We start from the raw sequence: 15,243 nt of genomic DNA on the forward strand, positions 1-15,243 counted from the left end.
TAAGGGATATACTGCAATAGGGCAGGTGAGTGGAGGCTCATGGAATCATACAACATGGAAACAGAAGGTGAGCTATGATTCTCATAGATAATAGATTCGAGAACAGCTTGTTCCCCTTTGTTATTAAATTTCTGAATGGGCCGTTGCAAATTTTAAGTTTAAATGTTGATCTCGAGCTTTATGCGCCTTCTCTGCAGCTGTAACTTTACACTCCTCGCTCTGTTCTCTTACCCTAATGCACTTTGTTTGCTATGATCTGCCTGTACTGCATGCAAAACAAAACTTTTCACTGTACTTAGGTACATGTGACAAGAATAAATCAAAGCAAGTCAAGGAAGTTCAAGGCGTCATACTGGGCTTAGAAATGACAAATTCTCACCTTTGTGCATGGAGTCTATTGACTTGCTCAGTCTTACTGCCTTCAACTCAGTGTCACTACATTCCTTAGTAATGCATGAACAAAGGCAATTAATATTGACCAGCCGTCATGACTTTTTATGTCCTTAGTTTTGTCTTTGAAAGCTTCTTTCCGTTCATTTCCAGATGACAATGAGTGTGAATTAGATGTATCTGCCCGGTGTGGTGTCAACACAGAATGTCACAATACGTTCGGGAGTTTCTACTGTACCTGTAAGAAAGGATACTCCACACACTCAGGAGAAACTCACTTCACCACCACTACACACTGCCGAGGTGAGAACAGTCTGAAATATTGTTCTTTCACTTTGTGGCCCCTGCGAGAGATCATTCATTTCAGTGTCCTTGGCACAGCCCAAGGAGTAAAAGCTCATTGGGCTCCTTGGTTTATGGCTCCAACGTCTAGACACTGAAAGGAGTAAATAGTCACATCTTCCCTCACTGTGCAGTGTTCCTCTATCTAATTGCCTTTGGGATACAAAGAGCCGATTGTTAATAAAGGAACACCAACTTTATCCATTGAAAGGTAAAATATTTGGCAACCTTTAAACCCTGAGGAAGGGTTTGATTGGCATGCCTTAATGTCACCCAGCTGTGACATGGCATAGTTGAATGACCTGGTGCCACCACACTGTGATACTCATAAAGTCATAGAGTCAGACAGCAGGGAAACAGACCCTTCAGTCCAATCATTCCATGCCAACCAGAATCCCAAACGGAACAATTCTGCTCCAGACCCATGTTAACTTCTGCAGTATAAGGATGAGCTGGGGGGTCCCTTAACACTGAAGAATTCAATGACCTGGTTTCCTCATAATGTACACTTGTGAGCCTGGGGTCCAATCTAATCAATTCATATATGCAGTTCCCTCAGCATGTCATGCTGCCAGAGGTCAGAGCTCAGTAGGATGGAGACTGAGACTTTGATAACACTAGATCACATGAACTGATGAGTGTGGCCCTTAAAGATGTATTGCACATTTGCTGGAAGATGTTTCACAGTGTGACCTAGTGGCACATTGGACTCTGCTTTTCTCTAACAACACCTACGACACATCCATCATTGAATACTTTTCTTCAGGGCAGGTCAGGCCCTTTAAGAAAGGCTGAGATGTAAAATTCTCGAGAGCTCAGAACCTGAGCACGTGGAAATAATCCCATCAGCCATTGGTAGACGCAACTCAATCTTCATAGTTGACTCAAGTCAGTGAGAGTTGCCATGTTTATTTAGTCCTGGCCAGTGGTTCAACCACCAAACATTTAATGACTATTCAGGAGCTTGCCTTCACCTGATGAAGGGGCTACGCTCCAAAAGCTTGTGTTTTCAAATAAACCCATTGGACTATAACCTGGTGCCGTGTGACTTCTTACCTCTTTCAAGAGGAGGATAACACCGCCTGCCTTCCATCTGCTAATAACCCCTCCCAAGCCCATGCCCATTGACATTAACTATTCACTGCTGAGGTCACCTACCTGGGCACATTCAGGGTTCTCAACCTTCCTTCACTGGTGGCAGTATGGGCAACGCAGTTTGCCAACCTTCTTCCTCCCGATAGGCAGCCAGTGCCACCAACTTGGTTGGGCCACCAAGATAGATTCAGATGGCTCTAGAAATTCATCTTGGCTGATGACGCAGGGTCCACCTCTGAGAAACCCCACCAATTCTTAGCCCTGTTTAATCAGTAGATGGAATTCCCAACCTCTCACCTATGTGTTGGACTAATACAAATTGTCACACGTTTCTCTCACACTATCAGATAGGAGTCTCAATGACTCCTAAGCTCTTCTTTCAATGTTCTGGATCGTAGCACCACGTTTAGGTCATGCAAGGTTAGGCTTTCCAATAGTCCACCTCCTGGAGGACTGTCCTTGCTCCCTACCCCAGAGGCTCAAATCTGAATGGGCGATCTTTGGTGAGGAGTTGGAGTGCATTGGATTGAGTATGTATCGGTGTAAAATGATAACAAGGACATTCTGCATCCGCAGTGACCATCAGGATTGAGTAACTTTTATACATTGTGTTTCCTCTTCATGTTTGGAATCTTTGCTCCCACCCCTGTTGCTGGTGTTGGCTTCCAATGTGGAAAACCTCCCCCTTACGGTTTTACGCTGACGTACCTGGAAACATTTGTTGAATTCTGTTTTAGTTCTACCCTTCGTACTGGTTCAGCGGTCTTGGCAAACTGCTTGGTACAGGCTGGCATGTGACGCAGTAAATGGCATGTGTTACTGAATGGCTTGTGTTGCATGAAGCACACTGGAGGCTGAGCAACCCTTTGGCAATGCGCTAACATATGTGACTCAATGCAGTTGGTTCAGTTGGCATGGCATGGCAGGCGATGGTGTAATCCGAAACCCCTAAGAAGTTATGTGCTGGAGCCTGGACAAATGGCAGGGTTGGCATGCAGTTCATCGAGGTGCATGGCTGACAAAGAAACCACCCTCTGAATGGATGGGTGCAGTAGTCTGTATTTGCAGGTGGCATGATGTCTACTGTTGGCACTCATACATTGGCATGACATTTACTGAATACTTGATTACTTTCACGCAAGTCCTCTTGGGTATTTTGTGTTATCGTAGTTTTGAAAGTTATGTTGGGAGTGGCCTGTTGTTTCTGATAATGAGTTTGAACATAAAAGCCTATGTCTTGCTATCTCTCACAGTTGGTTAGTTCTGAAACAAACCTAGCTGTACAAGTCCTCAAAGATCTCCATTGTCCTTAATATTGGAATGCTCACCACACAAATAGTAAAGATTCTCGAGTAGATAATATTTTGATAACCGTTTGTATTCGAAAGCAAATATTGACTGTCTGGAGCAATCTTCCAAATTATAAAGTAAACATTACTCATATCCACTTTCACACCCCTGTCTCCTTGTAGTTTCGAATGAGATTTGCAGAAGTCATCTTCCTTTAACTTGCTAATCATATGCTCCTTGCACTCTATTGTGACATTATTCTCATTCCCTGAACCTTGCTTCCAAAACGGTTCAAGCAATGTCAATCCTTGGAATCCATTGGCCGTTCTGTGTACAATAACCCACTTGCCCCTACTATGCATGGGATTTTGGAAAGCCCCAGTGTGGATTTTCCTGTGTTCTCTTGATAGCCTTGCGCACCCTTTGGCGATCATATAACCAACTACTCAAACTAATAAAGAACTGTACAGCCCAGAAACTGGCCCTTCAGCCCACCAACCCGATACATGATGCCTTTCCAAACTAAAAACCTTTTGCCTCCACGTGGTCCGTATCCCTCTATTCCCTGCCTATTCCTTAATCTGTAAAGGTGCCTCTTATACACTGATATTGTATCAGCCTCCTCCACCTCCTCCTCTGGCAGCACATTCCAGGCACTTACCACCCTCTGCATAAAAAACTTGCCTTTCACATCTCATTTGAACATTTCCCTTTCACTGTCAATCCAGGTACACTCGCCATTGACATTCCTACCCTGGGAAAAGTACTCTATCCCAGTCCATCCATCCCTCTCATAGTTCTGCAAACTACTATCAGGTCACCCCTCATCCTTCGAGTGAAAACACACCAAGTCTGCCCAATCTCTCCTCCTGGCTAATCCCATCCAAACCTGGCAACATCCTGGTAAACCGTTTCTGTACTCTCCCCAAAGCCTTCTTATCCTACTGGTAGTGTGACGACCAGAACTGATCTCAATATTCCGAATGTGGCCTGACTAAAGTTCCATACAGCTGCAACATGGCTTGCCAATTTGTATACTCCATGGCCCGACCAATGAAGGCAAGCGTGTCATATGACTTCCTGACCACCTTATCCACTTGTGTTGCCACTTTCAGGGAAGTGCACACCTCAGTCCCTCTGTTTGTTGATGCTGCTGAGGGTCCTGCTTTTTACCGCATACATCCCTCCTGCATTAGACCTTCCAAAAATGCATAACCTTGCATTTGTTTGGATTAAACTCCATCTGTTATTTCTCCATCCAAGTCTCAATTTATCTATAACCTCTGGCAATCCTCCTCCTCACTTTCCACAGCCCAGACTTTGTGTCATGTTCAGTTTGAGCAAAGTGGCGGGAAGGTGTGTGCAACTGTGAGAGATAAGCTGACATGCACAGTCTCAACTGAAAGCTTGTTGCAGAGAAATATTGGGCGTTTTTGTCAGAATGCAATGTCTCCTCGCAGGGACAGATGCCAAGCTGTGATATCCAGATGACTGTAGATATCTGAGACATTATGTGCTTTGTTGTCTTATGATCTGGACATTTTAACAATAATGCTTTTCTTGACCTGAGTGACTGATTTAACTATATCTCCCATTTTGAGGCTGTCGTCAACCATTTAACATATGTGGATAAATAATTTCTTGCTCACTGTTTATTGCAATAGTCGCTCAGTTAAAATATTCCAAAATGCCATTCTGATGCAATTGAGCTCACTTCTCAACTGCCTGTGTAAGAGCAAAGTAGAGACTAGTTCATAGAAAACAAGGTTCCTGGATGCTCATTGTATGAGTTGGTTTCGTTTAGTTCTGAAATGTTGTCAAACTTATTAATGTATTGGATTTCCATAATCAATAATAAGGATGTTCTTCAGAAACCCCACGACTACAGTCCGATGCATCACAATGCCGAGCAGCCTACTGTCCCTGAAAGCATCAACTACTGATGCCGACATTGAAGTTGTGTTGCTTTCTTTTAATATACTGTTTAATGGGATGTGGGCATCTCTGGCTGGGCCAGCATTTATTACCTGTCCCTTGATGCCCCTTGAGAAGTTGGTGGTGAGCTGCCTTCTTGAACCACTGCAGTCCATGTGTTGTAGGTTGAACCTCAATGTTGTTAGGGAGGAAATTCAGGGGTTTTGTTCCAGCGATACTGAAGGAACAGCGGTATACTTTCAAGCCAGGATGGTGAGTGGCTTAGAGGGAACTCATAACAGAGTTCAGTAACACCACAGTACAACAGAATAGTTACAGAACGATACCACACTCTGGAGTAATAATAGGCCCATTCTTGGTTATCCTTCTGTACTCTCATTTCCTTCAATTTTTCTCTTTGCAATTTTTCCAGTCCCGTTCTTTCCTGAGCCCCTAACGTCTGGACTGTCTCTGTCAGTCTGATGTAGATCACAAACGTCCTGATAGCTCCTGGGTCGTCCCACCGCAGATACTATCATGTGGGACTTCAGGAAGCACCTCTGTGTGGATTTTCCCATTTTCTCTCGATTGCCTAGTCCAAGCTGGTGGGAGTCAAATCCCCTTTGATGAGCGAGGGTCAGCGGATTTCCTCCAGTTCCTCCCTTACATTCCCAAAATGTCAAGATTGATCTCAGGCTCTCTGTCTGGCTGTGTGGGCAAATTTATCAACATTGCTCTTATTCAGGAGGGAAAATATTCTCAATGCCCTTACCTGGTCTAGCCTACATGTGTCGACCAGAACAGAGTAAATGTGGCTGACTCTTAAACTGATGAAGGGTCCAGGCCCAAAACGTCAGCTTTTGTGCTCCAAAGATGCTGCTCAGCCTGCTGTGTTCATCCAGCTTCACACTTTGTTATCTTGGATTCTCCAGCATCTGCAGTTCCTATTATCTCTGACTCTTAAACTGCCCTCTGGGTGATTAGGAATGGGCAATAAATGCCTTATTTTCTATGATCTTTTGAATCACTTTAAGTTATAACCCACAGATACTAATTCTCCAGAAATTTACTCCTGAAGCTACTTGTTCATGTACTTATAGTAGATGTAGAAACCCTATAATGCAGAAGCAGGCCATTTAACCCATACTGACCCTCTAAAGAGCATGTCACCCGGACACACTCCCTTACTGTATATCTGTAACCCTGCATTTCCTATGGCTAATCCACGCTAACCTACACATCCCTGAACACTACAGGCAATTTAGCATGGCCAATCCACTTAACCTACACATCTTTGGATTGTGGGATGAAACCAGAGCACCCAGAGGAAACCCACACAGTCACAGGGAGAATGCGCAAAATCCACACAGTCTCCTGAGAGTGGGATTGAACACGAGTTCCTGGCACTGTGAGGCAACGGTGCTAACCCCTGAACCACTGTGCCACCCCTTGTGTGGTCCTTCACTGATAGAACCTATTCAACAAATTCAACACCTCTTTGTAGCTGGTATTTCCTTCCTAATCTCAAATTCCAGATGTTGGTACTGGAAGCATTATAGAGTCATAGAATAGTTATTACAGTGAAGGAAAGTGTGACATTTTCCCCATTTGGGAGATTAAGGGAGAAAATGGCCTAGTGGTATTATTGTTGGACTGTTAATCTAGAGATCCAGGTAATGTTCTGAAGATCTGGATTTGAATCCCAGTTAGGCAGATGGTGGAATATGAATTCAATAAAAATCTGGATTTAATAATCTAATGATGACCATTGTTGATTGTCAGGAAAAACCCATCTGTCTCAGTAATGCCCTTCAGAGAAGGAAACTGCCGTCCTTACCTGGCCTGGCTGACATGTGACTCCAGAACCACAGCAATGTGGTTTACACATAACTGCCCTCCTGGGCAATTAGGGATGGTCAAGAAATGATGGTCTAGCAGGCTCATGTCCCAAATGACTACAAAAGAAAGGTCTCTTTTGGTGTGGTACTGGGTAAGAATTGTTTCAGGTCACTCACTGCCACCAATTCTCCTTTGTCTTACATCCATCTCAGTGATTAATGGTGGAGGACACATCACCAGAGAGGGTCTACAGTAAAGGCCATTCTTGGACAACAAGGATTATTGAATGATTAATGAGTACAGCTACATTTGGTTGGCCTTAATTACTACAGATACATCTGCTTTCTTCAAAAATAGATTAGAGTTTATTGCCACTCCAATGGATCTCCTTGAAATGGGTGGAGCCAATGTAGCATGAACATTTATCCTTACAAGCCATATATATTCCAATAAAGTTGTACTTTGATCTTCTAAACTCCAGGATCTTCGGTTCTGTCGTGGTGTGCATGTTCAACCTATTCTCCATGTCAACTTACTTCTCAAGAATATTACTGATGAGCATCAAAGGTTCCAGCAGTTGAGAAAGGCTCTCTTGTATCAGCGTTGGCAGTTAGAGAAATATCACACATCTGATTGATAAGTTCCTCACCAGATTGTTGCAAACTTCAAATCCCTTTGAGGGCATCTATCCCCCAATCTACACTGTAGCCACTGACCAGCTCCTAGACATATGGATTGATCACAAGGCAGACTGTCCAATGGGAATGAGACTCTGCAGAGAGAGAGAGAGAGAGTGAGGAGGGAGGTAGGAGACTGCAACTCAACGTTGGGCACGGGTGATATTCATATGTGCATTTCATGTCTGTTACAGAAGACAATGAATGTTACCACATGCCACCAGTGTGTGGCCCCAATACAATATGTTATAACACATTGGGAAGTTTCTACTGCCTGTGCAAGAAAGGATTCAGCACATCATCAGGACTAACTAACTTTACAACTGGTTATGCGGGGTGTTTAGGTAAGAATGTTACTGAACCCTTTGAAATTGGATGGGTGTAAAGTCAATGAATACGTGGACTCTTCACAAAAGGGGGCAGGTTCAAAATTGTTTGTCTTACTCCAGAGACCAGGCACAGATGTTAATGAAACTGTCTTGCCATTGGCGGAGTTCAATGAGAGGCCAATGGCGTGACCATCGATGAGATGGAGGGCGATGGAAATTGTCCAAATATCTTCAGGCCACACAAGCCTATTTTCAAAATATGTGTCAGCCCCAAAAACAAAGACCAGAAAACTGAGAAAAAGGGTGTGGGAATCTGGCATTTACGGGGCACCTTTTAAATTCAGAAAACACTTGGTCAAGGCGTAGGTGCACAGCAGCATTTGAAAAGGAGACAATACAGCATGGAGCTGGAGGAGCCAGTGGAGGTACTCCACACTCTGTAGCCTCTGCCTCTAGCACCTGCAGCTCTTGCAGTGCCGGAGCATTTGAAAGGAGTAGAGGTTACTGCAGAGGGTCTGCGGAAGTGCATCCTGAGCTCAGGAGGGATGGGATGGGGGGAGCTGCTGAAGGCTCAACCACTCATGTGGCATCAAGTTAAAGCTGGGAGGCTGGAGAAGCCACGTGCGAAGGGCATGGTGATCTCAGAGGGGTGGGATATTTGTGAGAGATTAGAAAGAGGGGATGAGACCATGGGTGGGCGTGAGATTTGTGAAGGTGAGGTCCTGGTGGACTCAGGAGCCTGTAGTGGTCAGTGAGTTACAATGTAGTACTCCAAAAGCACTACAAAGCTCCACAGAGATTTCCATAGGGTGCAAGCTGGGAGATTAGCCAGGAGAACACTGGCATGATCAGGTCCGGGTGTGCCAAAGTGAGGGCTTCCGTAGGCGATGAGCTGAGGCAGATTGCAGAGATGAAAGCGAGTGGCATTTTTTTAATTTTCATTTTCGGTGTCACTGGCTGGGAGAGCATTTATTGCCCGTCACTAGTTGCCCCTTGAGAAGGTGAAGGTGAGCTGCCTTCTTGAACTGCTGCAGTCCCTATGCTGTGGGTTGACCCACAATGCCCTTGGGGAGGGAGTTCCAGGATTGCGACCCAGCGACTGTGAAGGATCACTGATAATTTCCAAGTCAGGATGGTGAGTGGCTCGGTGGGGCCTGGTGCTCCCAAGTATCTGCTGCTCCTTGTCCTTCTGGAAGGAAGTGGTTGAGAGTTTGTAAGGTGCTGTCTCAGGAACCTTAGAGCATTGTGTAGATGATAGACACACAGCCATCGTTGAATTCGGGGGGGGGGAGGGAGTGAATGTCTAAGATGCATGGACGGGGTGACCATCAAGTGGGCAGGCGGGGTGGGGGGGGCGGCGGCGGGGAGCCAGGCGGCGGTGGTGGTGGGGCAGTGGGGGCGTTGCATCCATTCTGCTGGACAACATTGTCCTCATTGAATGCGGTGCTGTATTTTGTAGCTTGAGTGTCCACAAAAACATGGTGATATCAATATTTGTTGCCATCACTCTCACCAGCCCTCAATGGTTCGGTAATAAATCGGCAAACAATAACAATTGATAAATTCTTCAGCTCTGCGCTCACCTCTGTTTTCTGCGCCTTTGCTATTCCTCTTGATTTCAAGCAGGTTTGTGATGAATGCTCTTAAAGAGTAGAGTTCATCATCTTGACACATTGTTATAATCTGAAACTATTCCTGGTTGTCAACAGCTTGTTAAGGGGAAAGGAATGGATGATGCATTCCATTTTCTTTGTGTTGGATTTAACTGCCTTTTGGCAGGCTTCCATGGTAACGTGCCCAGTTTTCCATGTTTAGGCCTCCTCAACTTTTCTCGTAGGTGCAACTGGAGAGAAAATTAATTTTCAGCTTGAAAGCCAAATGCCTTACCAACTGAGCATATGCAGCCATGGAGTGACAAAGCGAATGCCAGTTTGGTGATTTAACAGATGACGGTCTAGCATTTGGATTTTAGTTTGCCAAAATTCGCTTCCAAACCACGCCAAAGTTAGGTATCATTCATCAGGAAGCTGGAATGGTGATAGTTCCTGATTGAGCTGCTGGTTCAGGTTGACTTGCTGAATAATTAGATGACATTGTGCTGGCTACTTCACCAAAGCTGGAGAGGCCTTCGGCTGAAGAAATAATACCCTCATGGGTCTACATGTTGCTTCAAGTGGAATGCTTCTAAGCGTGAGTGAGACAGATTTAGTCTGACCTGTGCTTCGAAACTTGCAGTGTTATAAATCACAAATGTTGCTTTGTGGACTGATAGAAGGCCATTGATTACACCATAGTGTTCAAAATTGGAAGAGATTCCATGACCAGCTCAATGGCTTGGCCCTCTCATTTGGCAGAGTGTTTTCACCTGGGAATATTACTTGATTTAAGTACCTAGTTATGTTGATTTCTTTTCAGTGTTGACAACCAACAACTCAGCTATGATCCAATTGAATATTAGAGTAGGAATGACAGATTACTCATGCTAACATCCCTTTTGGTCTTCAATCGCCATGAAAAGACCAATTCTTAAGCACCAGGGGGCCATGCAATAATAACATAAATAAGGGAGGGTAGGAGAAATGGAAGGAGCTGAATTAAAATGAAGGTGAAGCAGGGGAATAGTAACGGTCCAGCTCCGGTGGTGCCCACCAAAGACATCATTGTGTTAATGTTCATTTCCAATCTAAATTAATCATATTGTCATGTATTACTTAATCCTGCAAGGATGATAAGTAGGAGGAGGAGCATTTAAAAATTAGTTATGTCTTGCATCTATTTCCACGAGGCTTTTATTTAGTGTTTCTGGAGAACAAAGGCTTATATTCTATTTCTCACTTTTTGTCAATTTTGATCATCCTTTACTGGTATCCATTCAGTTCTATAAGCCTCATTCCCATACCATTCCTCTTGGCAATATTACACCCCTCTTATTTTAAACTAATATTGCCTTTAGCCATTTTTTTTAATGAGATACAAATGAATCTCTTTTCCTCAAAAGCTTTGATGCCTTTATACAATGTGGATTTGTGGAGAGTTGTGAAATTCACTTTACATTTGCATTATTGCTTATTTGCTGTCACATCATTTAAGTGAATTTGCTTATTCACTGTCACCAAGCCATCCCTCATACCTATGTCATTGTATTTGTACTCATCACTCTTAAATGTAATATCATGTTATGATCACTATTTCCTAGACTATCCCTGAGGCGACAAGCTAACTCTGTCAAAACAAGATCTAAGTTATCCTGTTGCCTGGCTGATTGAATGATATAATGTTCTGAAAGAGTCTCAAATCCGTGCCATGAATGGGTTGGATTTGTTTGTGTGGAAATTGAGAGCATTGATGAAGCCATATTATATTGCCTTTGAGATGTTGGAGGTGTGGTGTTGGATGGTTGTTGCATTTTCAGCGTTGGAGATGAGCTGAGAAGTGCTCAGCAAAGATTGTGAGCATGTTTATTTTTTATCCGTTTGCGCTATCGAAAGGAAAACCCTTGTGGTTGCTAAGCAGGGCACACCAACCTTCAGCTGCATTTATCTCAAACAATCTTCGAGTCAACCCAAAAAAAAGTGTGGAACTAAAGACTGTCGGAGCAACATTTGAACATGTTACTTTTTTTTAACATGATGCACGAGATGAGCACAAAACACATTCACAGGAACATTGTATCAAGATTAACAGCCAGGCGTCATATAATGTCTGCAAACTCTCCTGCAGAGAAAATGGCATGTTTTGTGACATTAGATGTGGTATAGACTTTTTTTTCTCTCTAATCATTTGTGGGATGTGGGTGTCACTGCCTGGGCCCAGCATTTCTTGCCCATCCCTAGTTGCCCCTTGAGAAGATACTGGTGAGCTGCCTTCTTGAACCGCTGCAGTCCTCCTGCTGTGGGTTGACCCACAATGCTATGAGGGAAGGAATTCCTGGATTTTGGACCAACAGCAGTGAAGGAACGGCGATATATTTCCAAGTTAGGATGGTGAGTGGCTTGGAGGGGAACTTGGAGGTGGTGGTTTCTCCATGTTATAATTGCGCGCATCTCCCCCGGCACATCTCTTGCTCCAAAAGACAGGGTCCCTGAGCATGATTACTCAACAATAATGGGAGGAATTTAATGTGACTGGAGCCATCCTTGCAGCCAGAAGTTAGAACAGGGCTGAGAGATGATTAACTTTAATGATGTGCAAGATTATGAATCAAATTCTTGTTCCAGATATCAACGAATGTGAAACAGACCCCTGCGGTTCAAATGCAACATGTACGAACAAATTTGGCAATTTTGAGTGCACCTGTAATGAAGGATTTGCCTCAACCACTGGAGAACACACTTTTACTGATAGAACCGTCACACAGTGCCGAGGTAAAGATTATTCTGGTCACAAGGCGACATTCTAAACATTTGCTATCTTTCTGCAAATACTCAGTAACAAAGGGCTCTTGGAAAGGAAAATGGTGAAGAGTTTAGGCTTTCAATTGACAGAAAACCGTTAGAGTTATCGAAGCAATGACGTGGGACAAAATTGGATCACTCTGTCAGCAGCTAGAATGATGGCCTGAGCGGCCTCCTTCAATACTTTAACATGCTACAATCGATGAAGCTGTGTAAGAAAATGACGTTGGGACAGATCTGGGGAGACCCAGCCAATTGGATACAAAATTGTCTTGACAGTTGGAGACAGAGGGGGGTCAGTCGAGGGCTGTTGTTCATGCTGGAGGCCTGTGACCAGCGTCGTGCCACAACTGCTAAATCCACAGTTGTTCATCATTCATTCGAGCGATTTGGATGAGAATACAGGAGGCATGTTTACACGTTTGTGGCTGACACCAAAAATGATGGGAGAATGGACAGTAAAGAGTTATCAACTTTTCGAAGAGTACAAAGGGATCTTGATCAACCAGACCAGTAGGCCGAGGACTAGCAGGTGCAATAGTTTGGATAAATGCGAGATGTTGCATTTTGGTAAGATAAACCAAAGCGGAACATATATAGTTATTCGAAGGCCCTGAGGGGTGTTGTCAAACAGAGAGACCCTAGGGTTTCAGGTGCATAGTTCCTTGAAAGTGGTGTCACAGGTAGACAGGGTGGTGAAGAAGAAACTGAGAACACTTGCCTTCATCAATCAGAGCACTGTGGACAGGAGTTACAGTTGTGCAAAACATTGGTAAGGCTATATTTGAAATACTGCATACAACACTGGCCACCTGACTACAGGGAGGGTGTTATTGAGCTGGAAATAGTGCAGAAAAGATTTACAAGGATATTACAGAGATTGGAAGGTTTGAGTTTTATAAGAAGAGGCTGGATAGGCTGGGACATTTTTTCTGGAGTGTTGGAGGCTGAAGCGTGACCTGGTAGAGGTTTATAAAATCGCAAGGGGCAAGGATAGAGTGAATAACCAAGGAATTTTCCCCAAGGTAGGGAGAGTTCAAAACTAGAGGGGCATAGGTTTAAGGTGAGAGAGCAATGATTTAAAAGGGACCAAAAGGGACAACTTTTTCACACAGAGGGTTATGCGTGTATGGAATGAGCTGCCAGAGGAAGTGGGGAAGGATGGTACAATTACAACATTTAAAAGGCATCTGGATGGGTACATGAATAGGAAGGGTTTAGAGGGATACGCGCCAAATGCTGGCAAATGTGAATGGTTTAGTTTGGGAAACCTGGTGACTAGGATGGGTTTGACCGAGAGATCTGTTTCTGTGCGATATAACACATTGAGTCTAAAATATACCTCATTAGAATTGAGTGAAACAGCAAGTCATGAGATGTTATGCACCCGAAGCAAGGTGGAACACATTAGTCACTGTTAACAGAAGACACTGTAAAATAATGCTGCTTTCTGGGGCCTCAGAAATGCAGAAAGATTGCATGTTCCACATCTTCAGAGAGAGCTTTACTATCACTGGTCTGACCCCCACCAGTTCTCACTGTCTGCTATCACCCAGGACAAAAGGACACTGCGATGAGAGGTTGTAGGGTACATGGACCCTCAGGAGATGAGAAGAACATTGTCAGTTTCTCTGGGCTGCTACACTACACACCAATGGTCACTATTCCCCACACCCTCATCCATCGAAAGATTCAATAGCATTATCAAAACGGCCAATTCTCCTCGGACTGTCTGCTACCCACATTAAAGAGAAATCACAGCTGGATCCTTCAGTAACAAATAACAAATAGTCTGTGCACAGACCTTTAACAAGAACAGAAACAGAGATTTCAACTGCACCCAATATCGCCCTAATGCATCACACGTGCACGAGCGCACACACAGACACACACACAAACACACACACACACACACACACAGTCACAGGCACATGAATTCTGACATAAACAGAGACTCACACAAGCGCACACACACACATGTACATACAGTTGGATACACAGTCAGATATTCACACTCACACCGAAATACACGCCCACACACAGACACATACAATCACATATAAGCATACGCACTCAGAGGTAAACACTCATACATAAATGCAAATATACAAATACACACTCAGATATACATGTACACACCACACACACACACAAACATAAACCTACACAAACACACATGCACACACACACACACACACACATGCGCGCGTGAGCAGGCACAGGCACAGGCACACACGCACGGACATTTACAGCGGAGAAAAACAAACATCAGAACAGCACTATTCTATACTTCTCAAGCTGTTCGATTCCCTAACGATACCTGTCTATAATCCACACAGCGATGATGAGACTGTGGCTGATTGGTTCCTTGTTTGTACTGACACATACTACTTGTTGTGTTTTGGCTCAACAATTATTTCTTGCAGTGTATTTGCATGTAGGTTTTTTGGGGGGTATTGACAGATTATTGGAGACAGTAACTTTATAGAAAAAGTGCGAAAGAAAAATTTCTGCAGCCAACTGCTGGAGGACGTCATACCTCACTATTCTCGAATACATCACAGAAACTGACCAATCGGAGAGTTGTTACTATGCTGTTCACCCCAATCCAACAACCAATGGTGTCAGACTGTAAGGATTCCAGGTGCCCAACAAATAACGCTGTGTTCCTTTATAACGTTGGTGAGTTTTCCAAGCTGTTGCCAAACCTTGTACATCCTCCCATATGGACAGGGAGAGATGTGACTGAAGAAGGAAAGCCAATGTCCTTGGTATTTATTGGTATCTCCTCTTGGTCGATACAATGCTCAAATTCCCTGAGTTTAACTTCTACAGTGCATTGAGAAACAGGGCTGGGAGATGATCATTGCATGAAGGTGCTCGGGTGTTTCACAGTTATTTTGTATTCCAGATATTAATGAGTGTGAGACAGACCCGTGCGGTTCAAACGCAACATGTACCAACACGATTGGA

The 15,243-nt window shown here is 44.0% G+C and overlaps 1 protein-coding gene across 2 annotated transcripts in view; it reads left to right on the top strand.

The window, feature by feature from the left end:
• LOC125447580 (adhesion G protein-coupled receptor E5-like) overlaps positions 1 to 15,243 on the top strand; it is an 82,966-nt gene that overhangs the window by 18,472 nt on the left and 49,251 nt on the right. Inside the window, exons 3-5 of one of the 2 annotated variants that reach the window (XM_059639920.1) lie at positions 544 to 693; positions 7,742 to 7,891; positions 12,094 to 12,240. In XM_059639920.1, coding sequence (XP_059495903.1) covers positions 544 to 693; positions 7,742 to 7,891; positions 12,094 to 12,240 — 447 coding nt within the window. The remainder of the gene's footprint in view (positions 1 to 543; positions 694 to 7,741; positions 7,892 to 12,093; positions 12,241 to 15,243) is intronic. The other variant, XM_059639919.1, reaches the window with a different exon arrangement.

This window comes from Stegostoma tigrinum, chromosome 35 (assembly GCF_030684315.1).
Source record: "Stegostoma tigrinum isolate sSteTig4 chromosome 35, sSteTig4.hap1, whole genome shotgun sequence".
NCBI lineage: Eukaryota > Metazoa > Chordata > Chondrichthyes > Orectolobiformes > Stegostomatidae > Stegostoma > Stegostoma tigrinum.